General features: G+C 39.4%; 1 protein-coding gene and 1 non-coding gene across 2 annotated transcripts; both read left to right on the top strand.

Annotated features, from left to right (window-relative positions):
* Positions 1-775: 775 nt before the first annotated feature.
* Positions 776-16947, top strand: LOC141583353 (uncharacterized). Its single transcript, XM_074392564.1, has 7 exons — positions 776-1142; positions 6001-6115; positions 6276-6449; positions 10501-10607; positions 12226-12363; positions 15523-15593; positions 16928-16947. The coding sequence occupies exons 1-7, from the start codon at positions 844-846 to the stop codon at positions 16945-16947; spliced, it is 924 nt and encodes a 307-aa protein (XP_074248665.1). The 5' UTR covers positions 776-843.
* On the top strand, positions 14332-14435 carry LOC141583377 (U6 spliceosomal RNA). Its single transcript, XR_012516032.1, has one exon. It is a non-coding gene; the product is annotated as a U6 spliceosomal RNA (small nuclear RNA).
* Positions 16948-18338: the final 1391 nt, after the last annotated feature.

The following is an 18338-nucleotide window of genomic DNA, read 5'->3' as shown; positions in this document are numbered from 1 at the left end:
ACGCCCACGCCGCACGTTGTGGCTCGCCTGCGGAGGCTGGGACACGCGCACGCCGCACGCTGGGGCTCGCCCGCCGAGGCTGGGACACGCGCACGCCGCACGCTGCGGCTCGCCCGCGGAGGCTGGGACACGCGCATGCCGCACGCTGGGGCTCGCCCGCGGAGGCTGGGACACGCGCACGCAGCACGCTGGGCCTCGCCCGCGGAGGCTGGGACACGCGCACGCCGCACGCTGCGGCTCGCCCGCGGAGGCTGGAACACGCGCACGCCGCACGCTGGGGCTCGCCCGCGGAGGCTGGGACACGCGCACGCCGCACGCTGGGGCTCGCCCGCGGAGGCTGGGACACGCGCACGCCGCACGCTGGGGCTCGCCCGCGGAGGCTGGGACACGCGCACGCCGCACGCTGCGGCTCGCCTGTAGAAGCGTGGCCTCGAGCACGCCACACGCGCATAACGGCTTGGCTTGCCTGTCGTGGTGGCTTGGCTTTGCTGTTCCTGGCTTAGCGTGGTGTTCCTCGCTTGGCTCCGTGTTCCTAGCTTTGACTGACGTTTCCTCCCTCTCATTCCTTGGCTGGGCCTGACCTTTTATCTGCTGAGCTTGGCATTCCCCTGGCCGGGCTGGGTGTTTCCTTGGGTTGGAGTGGGCTCTCCCTGGGTGGGCGTGGGCTTTCCCTGGGTGGGCTGGGCTGGGCTGGGCTCCCCTCCTGGGGTGGGCAGGTTCGGGCTGGGATTGACCTTTCTCTTCCACCAGGTTGGAAACCCGGAGTTTCCTGCTAGTCGGTCAAGCTGGTTCGTAGAGGCGATCTGCCCGCTACTACTGGCCTCCCCTGGCTGTTAAAAGCAGATGGTGGCTGAGGTTTGTTCAAAGCCGGCTGCCTCCGCTATGAAGAAGCCCTTTGGTCTCAGGAGCAGGATGGGCAAATGGTGCTGCCACTGCTTCTCCTGCTGCAGGGGGAGCGGCAAGAGCAACGTGGGCACTTGGGCAGACTATGACGACAGTGCCTTCGAGGAGCCAAGGTACCAGGTCCGGCGAGAAGACCTGGACCAGCTCCACAGAGCCGCCTGGTGGGGTAAAGTCCCCAGAGCCGATCTCATCGTCATGCTCAGGAGCACTGACGTGAACGAGACGGACGCGGAACAAAGGTACCTGGGCCTCGCTGAGAGGAGGCGGGACGGTGGGGATGTGCCCTACTGGTGTGGGGGCGGTGGCGGGGTGCCCGGCTTTATCGTCTCTGCAGGCCCCGCACCATCCTGGCTGTGGGAACCTCAGAGGGGTCAGGGCACAGGCCTCTTTATGAGCAGCAACGTGAAAAGAAAACTTTAACTGATTTCCAATCAAATTATAATTTCCCTCGTAGAACACTAATAGACTGTCTTAAAGTGATGTACCTCGCAAAACTAAATCGTTGCAGTGGATTATTTTCAATGTACACGTTTTAAAACAATGTCATATACATTATAGAAAGGTATATATTGAGAACTAAGTTCCATAGTATATCAACTTCTGGCTAAATATTCTTCAAATAAAATTCAATATGTGTTTCATATCAATGTATCCTATGTAAATATGTTATTTACTGAGAAACCTTAGAAGGAAAATAAATGGGAAGATGGTTTGTGTCTTTGAATAGGAAGACTCATTTCTCTCAAGATATGAGCTCTTTCTGCGGGTGTTGAACAATGAGAACACATGGACACGGGGAGGGGAGCACTACACACTGGGGTCCGTTGGGGGGAAATGGGGGCGGGACGGGGGTTGGGAAGGTGGGGAGAGATAGCATGGGGAGAAATGACAGATACAGGTGAGGGGAAGGAAGGCAGCAAACCACACTGCCATGTGTGTACCTATGCAACAGTCTTGCATGTTCTTCACATGTATCCCAAAACGTAAAATGCAATTAAAAAATCTAAAAAAAAAAAAGATATGAGCTCTTTCTGTATTTATCACTTTGACCTAAACCAAATGAAAATAGCAAAGTTTTAGCATTTTTAAATTAGGCATGCTGTCTGTTACTGTGATAAATTAATTTTTTTGTAGCAGAATAGAAAAAGATTTGCTTTCCAGATGTCAAAATTTGCATGTGCTATTTCCACAAATTGTTTACTAACAGCTGAAAAGACATAAATGAGCAGAATAGAATAGGAAATCCAGAAATAGTCAAATGTATGTAAGAATTTAGTCCTTGATAAAGGTGATGTTTTATATTAGTAAAAAACTTAATTATTCCTAAGTGAAATGCAGGCTGTTTGGAGAAACCTAGCTAGATTTTTATGTGACAAAAATAAATTCCTGCAGTATACAGTAAAAAACTTTAAATACACAAAAGGTGAAAAGTACCAGAAAAAAAAAAACACAAATGCTTATTTATATATGCATATATAAATATTTAGGTGAAGTCTTTGTCCCCCAGGCTGGAGTATAGTGGTGTGATCTCGGCTCACTGCAACCTCTGTCTCCCAGGTTTAAGCAATTCTCTGCCTCAGCCTCTCGAGTAGCTGGGATTACAGGTGCCCATCACCATGCCTGGCTATTTGTTTTTGTATTTTTAGTAGAGATGGGTTTCATCATCTTGGCCAGGCTGGTCTTGAACTCTTGAACTTGTGATCCACCTGCCTTGGCCTCCCAAAGTGCTGAGATTACAGTTGTGAGCCACTGTGCCTGGCCTATATATGCAGATGTATTTTTATGTTCACAATGACCTTCCTAAGAACCTCCCAAAGCAAATATTCTGAAAGTTGGCTTGGCAAAATAAAAAACATCCGTATATAAGAAAAACATTAACAGAGGTCCAACATCTTTACAAAACATGTATTTTCATTTTACAGAGAATTCTTTCAAGTCAACCAAAAGACAACTAAATAAACTCAATTTAAAATTGGGCAAAGTAATTTCTTTGTATGTCTACCAGTGATCGACACACTTAGGAAAACATAGTGTTCTGGTAAGAGAAGGAATTTAAGCTAGAGGAGGAATGAAATACTGTTTTCTATTTCATAGAAATTAGAAAATACTGTTTAGAAATTAAAAATATTTTCTAATTTCTAACAGAATTAGAAAATACTGTTTTCTAATTCTAATTTAAGTTAGAAGAGGAATGACAAGCCAGGTGCAGTGATTCATGCCTGTAATCTCAGCACTTTGGGAGGTCAAGGAAGGTGGATCATGATTTCAGAATTTGAGACCAGCCAGGCCAGCATGGTGAAAGCCTGTCTCTACTAAAAATACAAAACTTTGCTGGACCTGGGCCTGGTGGCGAGTACTTGTAATCTCAGATACTTGGGAGACTGAGGCAGGAGAACTGCTTCAACCTGGGAGGCATAGGTTGCAGTGAGCCAAGATTGTGCCACTGCACTCTGGTCTGGGGACACAGCGAGACTCCCTCTCAAAAAAAAAAAAAAAAAGAAAAAAAGAAAAAAAAAAAAAGGGGGGGAATAGAATATGGTTTTCTATCCACAAAGTGTGTGAGGATGAAGAACCGTGGTATTTACACAGTTGCTTAAAGTTTAAGTTGCTGTGACTTTTCAAATAGATACTTTGGTGGTAAGAACTCTATTTTTAAAATGTATATGCCTTTTACTCATCAATTTCATTATTCTGAAATAGCTTTAATAAATGTATACATCTTTTTTTGTATTGCTTATAATAGCAATGTATTGAGAAGAACTCATATGAAGATTTTATGAACAAATTTCAGTGCATCCATGGCATGGAATGATATGTAACCATTGAGGGCATCAATAGATAGAGATATGTTGACATGCAAAGATGTAATTTGGTATATAAAGTGAGGAAAAAATCTGTTTTACATATACACCAACAATCTGCTTTTGTGTTAGCTGAAAAGATGTAGAAAATATGATCAAATTTATTTCTGGGGATTTGTGAGTGAAGTTTTTCCCTTTCTCTTATCTGTGATTTCTGCAATGAACATCTCAAAAGTTTTAGTTAAGTTTCAGTAGTCATGAAATAATCCTTGGGAAGAGAAGAAATATGCTGCTTGCATAGATACAAATAGGTTCTCACATTCTATTATTTATTATTATTTCTGTGGATGGGTATCTTCTGTAAACTTTTACCCTATCCAGAAGTAGAGGGAATCTGTTTACCTGTTCCAGTAGATTTTATTGTATATTCATTTTATTATATATTTATCTTCTCCTTATATATAATGTGTAAAAACTGTGGATTAATGGTTTTACTTTAGTTATATATGAAAATTAAAATAGCAAATATAACTGATTATTATTATTACAAATGTATTCCTCTACAGGAGTTTTTTTTAAATATTGGACTCACCAGCTGTATCCTTTCAATCTATTTATTCATCAAACATAAGCCAGACACCTATTTTGTGGCAGGCATATTCTACTGTCTCGCACCTATTACGTGGCAGGCATGTTCTACTCCCTCTCAGTGTCCTTCATCTTTGAAAACTTCAAGTTTACATGTTGGGGCTGGGCAAACTGAGATATTTAAAATTGGGGTATTAGAACTTAATCTCAATTGAAGCTTTTCCTCTCTCCTTTCAAACAAAAGTGTTTCTGAAGGTAGAAATAGTAAAAAGATAACCTTTAATTGTCCTTTAAAATTTATAACAATCTTGGATAAAGACTGTTTTAGTACTTTTAAGAACTAAAATGGGATACATAAACAGCAGCCACAAAAAAAGAATGAGAGCATGTCCTTTACAGGGACATGGATGATGTTGGAGGCCATTATCCTTAGCAAACTAACACAGGAACAGAAAACACCAGATACCACATATTCTCACTTACAGGTGAGAGCTAAATGATGAGAACACACAGACACCTACAGGGGAGCAGCACACACTGGGCCTATCAGACGGTGGGGGTTGGGAGGAGGGAAAGCAGCAGGAAATAGAAGGAACAGGTAGTCGGCTTCATATCTGGGTGATGAAACAATCTGTACAACCCCCCTTGGCACACATTTACCTATGTAACAAAACTGCGCATCCTGCACAGGTATCACTGGATGTAAACGTTGAAGAAACTCCACAAATAGTTTTCCAAATCCTTTTTTAAAAAAGAAAATTGCTAATAGTCTTAAATCCTAATATTAATGATTAGAAATACCTGATTTACGTACATTCTGTAATTCTGAGTATTGAAAAAAATGAGACATACTTAGTCATTTAAATCTCAAGTTTTCTTTGGCTTAAAGTTTTTTGAAAACCAAAGTAAGAATTAGTTTATTTTAGAAATTTGTTTTTGTTTTCACCTCAGCCTTCTTATTTCATCTAAATGCCAGTCATTGGACTAGAACTGTGCCAGACCTCTTATATTATAACGTGGCCTAGCTAATGTAAGGCACCAGGCATTGTAAGATGCCTCATTATTTTACGTCCAAATAAGATAATTATTTAAATGCTGCTAATTAGTTATAGTAAATCATGAATTACAAGTGACATTCCAGTGTAAGAAATGTTCAAACGTGGAATCATCTTAGAATCACTAAAATAGAATGTTACCTGTAATCCTTAAAAAATACCTCAAAGTGTAGGTATAATTGTATTATCTCACTCAATTCACATGTCTCCAGTAGTAGTAGTAAAAATTATAATATCTAGCAATTGAGCTGTTGTGTTAGGAACTATTCTCTGTCTTTTGTGTAGAGTCTCATTAAGTATTACAGTGGTTTTCTCTGAGAAAGTTACTATTTTCATTCCCATTTTATTGTTGAGGAAATTGAGATACAAAAAGGCTAAGCAACATCTAGGAAGTGACAGAGCGGAAAGAGGATTCCAGCCCAAGTTGAATGGAATCCAAGGGCTATGCTCTTTCTGTTCAAATAGGCTGCTCTTTCACTCATACAGTGAGTAAGGAGGGGTAATAAATAGTATACTTTCTTCAAAGGAAAATGCAATGTTTGTTTTGAAGGCAGAGTAATAGCAGACTGTTCAGTGTTTGCAATGACATGAACTGCTGAGGTGGCTGTAGATAGTGCACTACAATTTCCTAAAAAGTCTTCTCACTCCCATAGAACTGCCCTCCATTTGGCCTCTGCCAATGGGAATTCAGAAATAGTAAAACTCTTGCTGTACAGAAGATGTGAACTTCATGCCTTTGACAGCAAAAAGAGGACAGCTCTAATAAAGGTATGCAGTAGCCGACTGTATCGGCACGAGATGGATTTGATTTCAATATGTAGAATAAAGATGAGTTTTCTCATTTAAATATAGCTAGTTGGTGAAACCTGTGGAATATTTCTTTTGAGTTCCTAGGATTTATGATTTGTTTTTGGTCTAATACTGACAGGCCGTACAGTGCCAAGAAGATGAATGTGTGTTAACGTTGCTAGAACATGGCACTGACCCAGACCTTCTGGATGTGTATGGCAATACCGCGCTACACTATGCGGTCTACAATGAAGACAAATTACTGGCCAAAGCACTGCTTTTATACGGTGCTGATATTGAAGCAAAAAACAAGGTATAGATCTATCCATTTTATTTTCAAAATACTGAAATGTGATTGTTTTAACACCGACCTCCTGTGTAAGGGTTAGTTTTCTGTATTTGGAAGCTCAAGCGTACCTGAATGAAAATATTTTGAAATGACTTAATTGTCTAAGATTTTATTTTAAATATTGTTAAATTTAAAGAAGAATTAGAGGGTACAGCTTTTTTAAAAATGTACTTGTGGTGAATTTCTTTTTTTGAAAACACTGACATTGTAAAAGGTAATACTTATTGCTTTTTCCAATTTTTCTTTCCCAGGTTTTTTGTTTGTTTGTTTGTTTGTTTATTTTTCCTAATGACTGTAAAATAGTAAAATTTGCCCTGGAAATAAGTTTTACATTAAAACTCCAAGAAAACAAAAACATGTTTCAGTGAATAGAAATCCTGCTGCTTTGGCAAATTTCTAAGAAAAGTAATCGATATGAAGTGATGTATCTTGAGTGGCAAGGCTTAGGGTAGCTCTGATTGCTCATGAGGGAGAAATGGAAAGGGGAGAAGAGAGCAATCAGAAATATCAAGGCTAGTTTGGAAATTAGGTAATGGAGGGGAAAGACCATGAAACGGTTGTGTGTGTGTGTGTGTGTGTGTGTGTGTGGTGGTATTCATTCGTTTCTTTTGTATGGTGAGACAGAGTTCTCTTCAGTTTTAGAGAATGAGTTTTCAGTTTGGGAGAGGGAGTTAGTTATAAATTGCCTGGAGATCAATGTTAGGAGGCCTCTGAGGAACCAGATTGGCAGTGAATAGGTGGTAATGTAGTGGGAAACCCTTGAGCAGAGGGAGTAACAGGTACTTAACTGACTCATGATCCTCTTCTGGTAGAAATAGCCAACTAGAGTCTCAATTCTGCTTTCTAATCTAGAATGTCTTGATGGGAAGGTGGGAGAAAAGGAGCTTATAAATAACAAGATCAAGTTGGATTTTGAGTTTACTAGACCCTGTTCTTCTCTTACCTGGGAAAATTATGTGGTGTTTTCAGCAAATGAATCTCTCTCCTACTCTTTTCTCTTTTTGGCCAAATCCTCAAATGATAAAGGGAATTGGTCATGTGGCTAAGAGAGGACACCGAAGTAATTATCTATTGCACTAGTTTTCAGCTAGAATTGTGCATCTCAGTAACCTGAGGAAAAATTTTAAATAATCTACAAGTCTAGGCTCGCCCCTGAAGATTTTCATAAAGTAAGTCTAATAAATCCTGGACATGTATGTTTCAAAAGGTTTCCTTGAAGCCAGGCATGGTGGTGAATGGCTGTAGTCTCAGCTGCTGGGGAGGCTGAGGGGGAAAATTGCTTGAGCTCAGGAGTTTGAGTCTAGCCTGGGCAACATAATGAGACCTTTCTCTAAACAATGATGACAAATTCCTCAAAATCTGGATACACTCCTGCTGAGGAATCACTGAATAAATAAGTGTAATATATAAATTCTTACATCTCAGAAACTTAAGATCTCTAGAATAGTTGCAGTTGGAGTTGGATATGTGCTAATTCCTTTATATCTTTCATTTCCCATAATACTAGTTTGACTTTTTTCGGGGGTGGGAGACAAGGTCTCTGCCAGGCTGGAGTGCAGTAGTGTGATCACAGCTCCCTGCAGCCTTGACCTCCCCAAGCTCAGGTGGTCCTTCAACCTCAGTTTTAGTATTTTTTTTTTTTTTTCTGAAGTAGAGATGAGTTTTTTGCCATGTTGCCCAGGCCAGTCTTGAACTCCTGGGCTCAAGTGATTCACCTGCTTCAGGCTTTCAAAATGCTAGGATTACAGGTGTGTGCCACCATTGCTGGCCTAATCTGACTTTTATCTCTGTGGTTGGGATGTTAAAATGAATATTATTGGCAGTATCAATCAGCTTACGGAATAATACCTTCTCCTAACATCAGTTATTCACTGCCATTCAGAAGGTCTTTAGAAATTTGTAGTGAGTAGTCTTCAATAAGTAGAGGATGGTCCTCTCAGGATTTTGTGTCTCTTTGTTACCATTCAAGTGCTTAGCTCAGTAAGTTGTTAGTAAGATCAGAGTTTTCTCAGAATTGTAGCAAGTTCTAAACTTCTTTGATCAATTGAAGCTTTATTATAGACTATCCAGTATCTCTCTAAATGGTATTGGGAAAACTGGCTAGCAGTGTGCAGAAAGCAGAAACTGGACCCCTTCCTGACACCTTACACTAAAATTAATTCCAGATGGATTAACAATCTAAACATAAGTCTTAACACCATAAACACCCTAGAAGAAAACCTAGGCAAAACCATTCAGGACATAGGCGTAGGCAAGGACTTCATGGCTGAAACACCAAAAGCAATGGCAACAAAAGCCAAAATAGACAAATGGAATCTAATTAAACTCCAGAGCTTCTGTACAGCAAAGGAAACAATCATTAGAGTGAACTGGCAACCAACAGAATGGGAAAAGCATTTTGCAATCTGCCCATCTGACAAAAGACTAATATCCAGAATGTGCGAAGAAATAAAACAGATTTATAAGAAAACAAACAAACCCAATCAAAAGTGGTCAAAGGATATGAACAGACACTTTACAAAAGAAGACATATATGAGCCCACCAAACGTATTAAAAAATGCTCATCAGCACTGGTCATTAGAGAAATGCTAATCAAAACCACATTGAGATACCATCTCACACCAGTTAGAATGGTGATCTTTAAAAAACCTGGAGACAACAGATGCTGGATAGGATGTAGAGAAATAGGAACATTTTTGCACTGTTGGTGGGATTGCAAATTAGTTCAACCATTGTGGAAAACAGTGTGGCAATTTCTCAAGGACCTAGAAATAGAAATTCCATTTGACCCAGCAATCTCATTACTGGGTATATACCCAAAGAATTATAAATTGCTCTATTATAAAGACAAATGCACACATATGATCATTGTGGCACTGTTTACAATAGCAAAGACCTGGAACCAACCCAAATGTCCATCAATTATAGACTGGATAAACAAAATGTGGCACATATACACCGTGGAATACTATGCAGCCATAAAAAATGATGAGTTCATGTCCTTCGTAGGGACATGGATGACTCTGGAAACCATCATTTTAGCAAACAGACACAAGAACAGGAAACCAAACACCACATATTATCACTCAAAGGTGGGTGTTGAACAATGAGAACACATGGACACAGGGAGGGGAGCATCAGAGACTGTGGTCGGTTGAGGGGGTCTAGGAGAGGGACAGCAGGGGCATGGGGAGGGTAGGGAGGGATAATGAGGGGAGAAATACAAGATAGAGGAGATAGGGGGATGAAGGCAGCAAACCACCTTGCCATGTTTGTAACTATGCAACAATCCTGCATGATTTGCACATGCACCCCAGAACCTAAAGTACAATAAATAATAAAAAATAAAACGTTTGTAGAGCATTTGCTTAATCAGGATGGCAGTTTTAAACACTGAAAACCATGGAGTTATTGAGACTACATATAGGGATTCTGTAAATTTGGTTTCACTAGTTCTGTGAACTGATTATTTATTTAGTTACCAATCTGGAAAACTTAAATACAAATTGATTTTAAATGAATACATGTTGGAAAAATTGTTGAAATGGGCAGTATGAGACTTAGTAGCAATATTTATTGCACATTGGAGCTTGATCTTTTGGTAAAACATGAAACTAAAGAAATATTTTACAAATTCTTGCTTTATACCCAACAATTTGTCTTAGAGTTTGAGAATATAGAGCTAAAAGATACAGCTCTTTGTTTAGATGGAAAAAATATTATCATCCAATAATACCATGCCAAACGCTGGCATAGAAGCAAAGATTCCTGGAACCAGTAAGTGTTTAAAGTGAGTTTTTGAGATGATCAGAGTTAATGTGTTGAGGCAGAAGAGAGGTGTCTCCAAGGGAAAGAGCAGTGTGTGAGAAAGCACCGAAGAGTAAGAAGGAAGTGACTATAATTTGTTTACTTTCTATGAGTGTAAGTTTATAGGATCTTATATAGTTTCCAGTTCAGTTGAGAAGTACATAATTTTTTGAATCAAATATCATTTTTGCTTTTATTGTTTTACAGTGTGGCCTCACGCCACTTTCACTTGCTGTATATGGACAAAAAGAGAAAATGATGAAATTTTTAATCAAGAAAAAAGCTAATGTAAATGCAATTGATAAATTTGGAAGGTATAGTTATTTTTTTTAATCTCTGTGTTGTAGAATGATAGCAGTCACTCAAGTCATAAACATTTATAAGATTAACTTATTGCAACATAGTGATCAGGATCAACAAATCAGTTAAGTAGAAAAACAATTAGACTGGGCAACATAAAGAACAGTTTTAGTGGGATTCCTCTTACTACACTGACTGATGTTATTATGTGACATTTTTGGTTATATGATTTATGTTAGCTAAATGGATTTCATATTTGTCTCATGAAGTGTGAACTTTAACTTTTAGTTTACTTATCACTTAGGATTGAACTTAACTCTTTCTAGTAGTTTTTAATCTCTATGTCTTATATGCTTTTCCACTAATACACTTTATTAAACATAAATAGGAGTTGATAATCATTTTGTCTTTTGAATAACTCTGTGATGAGTTGCTTTCTTTGAAGAATATAAATGTTAGCTTATGCCTCCAAGACAATTAATTGCTATTCCCACATACTGTAAGTTCATCAGCTTTTGTTTTAATTCCAGTGTATTTTGATGTTTTGATTATTTATTTATTTATTTGTTTGTTTGTTTGTTTATTTTTGAGACAGAGTCTCGCTCTGTCACCAGGCACCAGGCTGGAGTGCAGTGGTACCATCTCTGCTCACTGCAAACTCCACCTCCCAGGTTCAAGCAATTTTCCTGAATCGGCCTCCTGAGTAGCTGAGATTATAAGCACGCTTCACCATGCCCAGCTAATTGTTGTATTTCTTAGTAGAGACTGGGTTTCACCGTGTTGGTCAGGATGGTCTCAATTTCTTTACCTTGTGATCCGCCTGCCTCGGCCTCCCAGAGTGCTGGGATTACAGGTGTGAGCCACTGTGTCTGGCCTTATTTTTAATTGGTATGGAGAGAGGAAGTAGAGATAGTTTTAAGTGGGTACACTGTTCCTTTAATGAAGGCAAGGTGTAGGTGGGTGATAAGAGAAAAGAGCTAGGCTTCGGATTCACACAAGACTGGGTTTAATTCCTAGCTTTCTTACTTGATAGGTGTGTGACCTTGGCAATGTTATTTACCACCAAATGTGTTGTCATATATGAAAAGGAGGAGAATATCTCCTTCAAAATTGCCTGTGCATAAGTAAGAAAGATGTGTGTGTGCGGCATTTAATTCAGTGCCCAGCACATGCTTATTGGCATCATTAACTGAAACTATTATGACTACTGTTTTTACCATTCTTATTAATATTACTGCTTTCAGCATGCAGATAGCTCTTATGTGACCCCACAGCTGATTTTCTGTTACTGTATATCAGTCTCGGGAAGCGGGAAGGAAATCTTTACTGAAATCTTTGTTCACTTCAGATAAGTGGCCCTAGCATAGTTTCTTGCCCATCAAAGGCCTTTAAATTAGCAGCTTCTACTATTTAACACCCACTGAGATAAGAGGTTTTCTTTTTGTCCCTTCCTTTTAACTTTGGTGGTATTTTACAGAGATTAACACTTGAGCACCCAAGATGCTTATGTCTTTTAGTGCATGCAAATGTTTAATTCTGCATTGACAGGCAAGATACTAAATGGGTAAAGTATGCCAGATTAGCTTACAACTTTATTACAGTTAGGGAAAAATTACCTCTCTGTCATTTTAGGACTGTGCTTATACTTGCCGTATGTTGTGGATCAGCAAGTATGGTTGGCCTTCTACTTGATCAAGATATTGATGCATTTTGTCGAGATAAATCTGGAAAAACTGCCAGGGATTATGCTGTGTCTAGTCAACATAATATGTAAGTGTTTACATGAAAAGTCTAGTTAACATTAAATTAAGGCTTAAAATAATTACAACAACTGTATCTTATATATCAAGTGAGATTAGTAGTTTGGTTTGGGTAGTTTTAAAGTGGCAATGAGTTAGTCCCCTGCATCAGCTAGAAATCAAGCAAAAGGTAGACTGGTTAGAAGTACCAGTGTGTGCAGGATTCTTTATCTCAGGACTTGTAAGACCTTTATGTTTACAGATTCCAACATTGTTCATTTCATCCAAGTATAACACCTATGAATGAGATAAAAAATAGTGTCACATCTTTCTTTTTTCTTTTTTTTTTTTTTTTTTTTTGATTAGTTATTTGGGTCTTGAAATGTCCAGTTTATCAGAAAGTCATTTACTGTCTTCTGAAGACTATCTCTTCCATACTCTTTGAATTTTTCAAGAACCAAAGGGATTTACTAAATCCAAGGAAGACAATCCCTTTTATCAAATCAGAAGGACTAGAAACAAAGGGCACTCCAATCATTCTGTTGTTTCTGTTGATTCTGTTGCATTTTTGCCCCTGAAACTGGTCCTGCTGCCTGGTAATGGTTGATCTTTGACACCAAGATGCCCTTACTGATTCAGATCCCTCAGGTCTTCATGGTGACTCATACAAAGATGTTGAAGTTACAGCGTTTTTTAAATTCACATACCTATGCTTATATGCTCAGCCATTATTCCCAAAGCACCAGCACCATTCTCTGGCAATGTGACTTTATCCACACACAAAATGAGCTAATTGACCATCTCCCCCATATTCAGCCTAGACTTAGCTGAGACCTTCATGGTAAGAGATCCTTTCAGGCCTTTGTTGGTCTTTTCTGTAGCAGATATTCATTGGGCTTGTTCTAAATGGTCAGAGAGGTTGAAATAATGTGGCAGGGAGAGATGAGTGTTTCTTTCTTCTTTGCTACCAGTTCTGTACCCTCATGCACCTTTATATCCTGTATAATACCTGAGGCAGTAGAAAATCCCATATTTACCTTCCCAGAAGCGGCGGACTCCCAGTTGTGATTGGCCCCTTGACTGATCTGTTTTAAATAATAATGAAAATTGCCCAAGCTACTTGCAACTCTACCTCAATATTTAAAAATATTTTCAAATTCTACCTCACAGGAAGCTATTGAAGAGAATTCTCAGAATCTCAAGTAGGTTAGTTGGACTTAACAGAGCCATACCTTGTCCATGTCTCATCACTGAATGTAGGGAATCCATGAGCCCTGCACACTGGGTGCCAGAACATAGGGATCCATAAGCCCCACACGTTGGGTGCCAGAATGTAGGGCTCCATGAGCCCCACATTGGGCACCAGAATGTAGGGAGCCACCCCTACATCACCTGTGGGTACCCTGAGTTTGGTGGCAACAAAGGAATGAGAAAAAGAAAGATGAAGAGAGATGATGGGACCAGAGGGCCATCACTTATTACTTTGGAGGTGACAGTGAAGGCCCTGAGCTCTGACCATCCACTCTATTTATTGGTTACAATCACTTTGATCTACAGGGTAGGGGTGGAGTAATGGTGGGGAGAGGATGATGGTGGAGTGAACCAGTGAGCCAGAACTGAATCAGTGAACGGGAAGTGGTGTGTCATTCTAAGGATTGATAACAGTGGCAGTTTGGGGGTTTCACAAAAGAAGAACATGTGGTTATCTTTAGCTTGTTATCTAAGTACAGCTGATGGAACACAGACCTTACAAGGAGCCCACAAGTCTGGCTACATCATAGTTCTACGAAGGGTTTTTATAGCCTTGAGCACCATGTTTATGGTAACAGAGCCAAGGTCACCCTGCACTGGAGCATGAGGCATGAAGAGGCCTTCCTCCTCAGAGGCCTCCTGCGGCCTTCCGCAGTGTATTATTCCCTGCTTATATGTTACTCATAACCAATTTATGTAGGTACTCTGTAAGTTCTTTCTAATCACGTGTAAAAGTAGAACTTTCTGCTTGCTTCAGCAGCACACATTCTCAAATTGAAACAATAAAGAGAAAAATAGCATGGCTTCCTGCATAAGGAGGCCACACAGATTTTTGAAGCATTCTATATTTTGCACAGTCAGTGGAAGGTCATTTGACTGTTTGCTGACTAGCTATAATGCAACAGAGTGATTCAAAGCAAAATGGGTGTCACCAAAATATTGAAGTTGTTATTTGTACTGCAAAAATAGTCATGTAAGGTGGTCTATGAGATAACACTGGAACTGAATAATGTGTGTGGTGTTGTGTGCAAAATATGTTGTTAGTATGTATCTTGCAACTTCTTCATGGAACCTAAAAATAAATGAAAGTAGGGTTTTGGTCTCTCATGTCAGCTGGAGATGAACATGGATATAAAGCATCATCCTGACAAACATCTGCTGTTTGAGAGTTTGAGTCTATAGGGAAGGATCATTGGTCCCAGCCAGGTCTTAACATCCATTGGTTTTTCTGTCCTTAGTGTGATTGATAGACTCCATAATAGTGGACAATCATGTCATCTACTTTAAGGAGTTATTTATCAATAAATTTAGTTACAAACTGTGAAATAGTTGAGATGCCCTGAACTATGAGCCACAAAGAGTAGGACAACTAATAAGCAAAATTAGGACTTAATAACATTTCCTGAAAACAGCAACCTTTTCATATTGGAACGTATGCACAAAATACAGATTGGGTTTTATTTGAAATTCCAATATGATTTCAGTCATAAAATTTAGGAACAGATTATTCCATTGCTTTAATATTTCTGTGAGCTTTTAAAAAATGTTATCTTGTTAAATCTTTATAACAATCTAGTGAAATAAGACAACAAAGTTCTTATTTTGTAGAAGATGACATTGAGCCCAAGAGGAGCAACTTGTCCAAGAACAAATAGCTGTTCATTATGCAGCTAGGACTTATGCAGAGTTGGTACACATTATGTCAGACTAATGCGAGTTAACTTACTGGGTCATAGTGCCCTTGATTTCTGACTATTTCACTTTACTCTTTTTCTTGTTTATGATAAGTTTGTAGAATGTACACATAGGTGGATGGAATAATATTGTTAAGTTCTGATATTCTGATATTGTTTGAATTACTCTAAGCATTTCACATTTGGTAAGTATTTTTTTATCTCAGTATTAAAAGTCTTTTTATTTATTACATTTTTATACACAGAATTTGCCAATTACTTTCGGACTACAAAGAAAAACAGAAGTCAAAAAAGTTTTCTGAAAACAGCAATCCAGGTAAGACTTCTGATAGTGAGTTACTTTAGGCCAGGTGTCACCAGGCTTTTTGGCACCAGGGACCGGTTTTGTGGAAGACAGTTATTCCATGGACTAGGGCAAGGTTGAGGTGGTTTCAGGATTATTCAATCACATTACATTTATTTTGCTACTTTATACTATTAATACATTGTAATATATAATGAAATAATTAGCAACTTACCGTAATGTAGAATCAGTGGGAGCTCTGAGCTTCTTTTCCTACAAATAGATGGTCTGATCTTGGGACAAAGGGCGACAGTGACAGATCATATGACATTAGATTCTCGTAATCAGCACATGATCTAGATTCTTCATGTGGGCAGTTCACAACAAGGTTCATGCTTCAGTGAGGATCTAATGCTGTCCCTGATCTAACAGGAGGCAGAGCTCAGGCAGTAAGATGAGCCAGGGGTGTGGCTGTAAATACAAATGACACTTCCTTGGTTTGCCTCCTGCTCACTTCCTCCTGTGTAGTGAGGTTCTTAATAGGCCATGGACTGGTACCAATCTGTGAGGCACTGGTCAGGAAACCTATGCTTGTACCAGCAAGGTCTCACTATTGGTGACTTCACTCCTCCTAATTTGAAATGAAAAGAGATATATTTACTTTGTTGGAACAAGATGTGTTCTTCTATCTGTGGGTTAATTGTCATGATAACAGTAATTTTGTTAGAACAAGATGCTCGGCTACCATTCATCAAAAGATTGTCATAATAAATATACAAATTGCCCAACTCTAGGCTCAGCAGATGATAATAAAAGTAGAAAATGTTTCACAATAACAAAACTGCTAGTATGCTACCTGGATGTGGACACCTAATACATTGTACAATCCAGATTGTATAAGGACACCTTTAATTTAGCCATCTATTTATCAGAGAGCTTTTGATAACAAGGAGACAAAGATGAAATTGATGTAATTTTGATCTTTAAGGTGCTCATAACACAATTGTCTCTATTTCATTTCTGTGCTTTTTCAACAGAATTGACAAAAAAAACCATTTTTATTTATGTTTTAACTTGTCCGCTTAACAAATAACTATGAAATGTTTTTTAGATACATTTTTTCTAATGCTACAGAACACAAATAAAAATACAAGCAGAGAGGAGCTCATTATTATGATTATCATTTTTTATTATTTTGCTACTTTAATCAGGGCTTGCTGTGTGCTGGATGCCCACTGGAAACTTATAATTATGATTATTTATTATATTGATTATGTGCCAGACATAACTGATGAGGAATGAAAGCTTTTTGAATAAAGGTAGGTAGGATTGAAGGTAAGCATGCAGACTGAGTAGAATGTTTCAAGGTAAAGAAGCAGAAGAATGATGATTGGCAGAAGGAAGATGTAACAAGATTGTGTGTCTGCCGGAAGGAACTTCTAACACGATTCCCTCTGGGAGGAAGAGCAGCAAGTGCAGAAGACAAGATGCTTGAGTGAGCTTTGCAGGGTTTGTGAGCAGTTCACTTTTGCTAGTACCAAAAGTGTGAGATATGAGAGGTTGGGAGTGAGGTGAATACTCAGCTAAGGCAAGTTTATAATAGACTTTTTAATACTATAGAAACGAGTAGGTGTTCAGCCTTGGTCATCATGGTGGAACCCCATCTCTACTAAAAATACAAAAATTAGCCGAGTGTGGTAGCCAGCATGTGTAATCCCAGCTAATTGGGAGACTGAGGCACAAGAATCACTTGAACCTGGGAGCTAGAGGTTGCAGTGAGCTGTTGTGCCACTGCACACCAGCGTAGGCAAAAGGGTAAGACTTTATCTCCATAAATAAAGGAATGAATGAATGAATGAATGAATGAATGAATGAATGAAATGAATAGCTCTTATCTGGTGGGCCATGGGCATTTTACCAGTAGAATGCTTTGGACTGCACATACTAGATGAGCAGTGGCTAAAACAGTAGGAATCAGAGTTGTTTGGGTTGTTCAGTGATATCCCAGGATCCCACTTGTCCCTCTTTCAGCTGTGTTGTTGGCAGTGTTTTATTATGTCTCCTTTCATAGTTGGCTAATCCGCAACAGCTCCAAACATCTTGTTCTCACAACACAACATCGCAAGGGCTGCTTTTCTTCACAGTGTCTTTTAAATGGGTAGAAAACTTAGAAGCATGCAAGGGGCTTCCTGTAACATTTCATTGGATGGGTCAAACCACATGCACATCCCAAAACCAGGCACTGGGAAAGCAGATACGTGATTAGCTTAGAATACTCATTTCTCTTTCTGAAGCTGAGGAGGGGAATTGGGATAATAAACATCCCAATAGACTTGTGTTTCTTAGGCAAGAAAGAATAAGGAAAGGCTATTGGTAGGGAGCCAGCAGTGTTTGCTGCAGAGGCTCATTGGAGAAATTTGAGTAAGGGAGTCACAAGATTAAATTTGAGTATTAAGGCATTCTGGTTATGGTGTAAAAGTGGTTAGCAAACTTTTCTTGTAAAGGATGAGGTGGGAAATATTTTAGACTATGTGGTCTCTGTTGTGTCTAGTTAACCCTGCTGTTGTAGTGTGAAAACCACCACGGATAACATGTAAGCAAATAGGCATGACTGAGATCCAAGAAAACTTTATTTACAAAGCCATAAGGCAGACTGGATTTGGCCTGTGGCCTGTAGTTTGCTGACCCCTCATAAAGGATTGATGGAAGGTAACCATGTAAAGAAACCAGGAGACAAAGGAAGCTTTTGCAGTAGTAGTCAGCTATAGTTTCCTTGTC

This window comes from Saimiri boliviensis (genome assembly GCF_048565385.1).
Source record: "Saimiri boliviensis isolate mSaiBol1 chromosome 19 unlocalized genomic scaffold, mSaiBol1.pri SUPER_19_unloc_4, whole genome shotgun sequence".
Classification (NCBI taxonomy): Eukaryota; Metazoa; Chordata; class Mammalia; order Primates; family Cebidae; genus Saimiri; species Saimiri boliviensis.
This window is presented reverse-complemented; position numbering and strand designations above follow the sequence as displayed.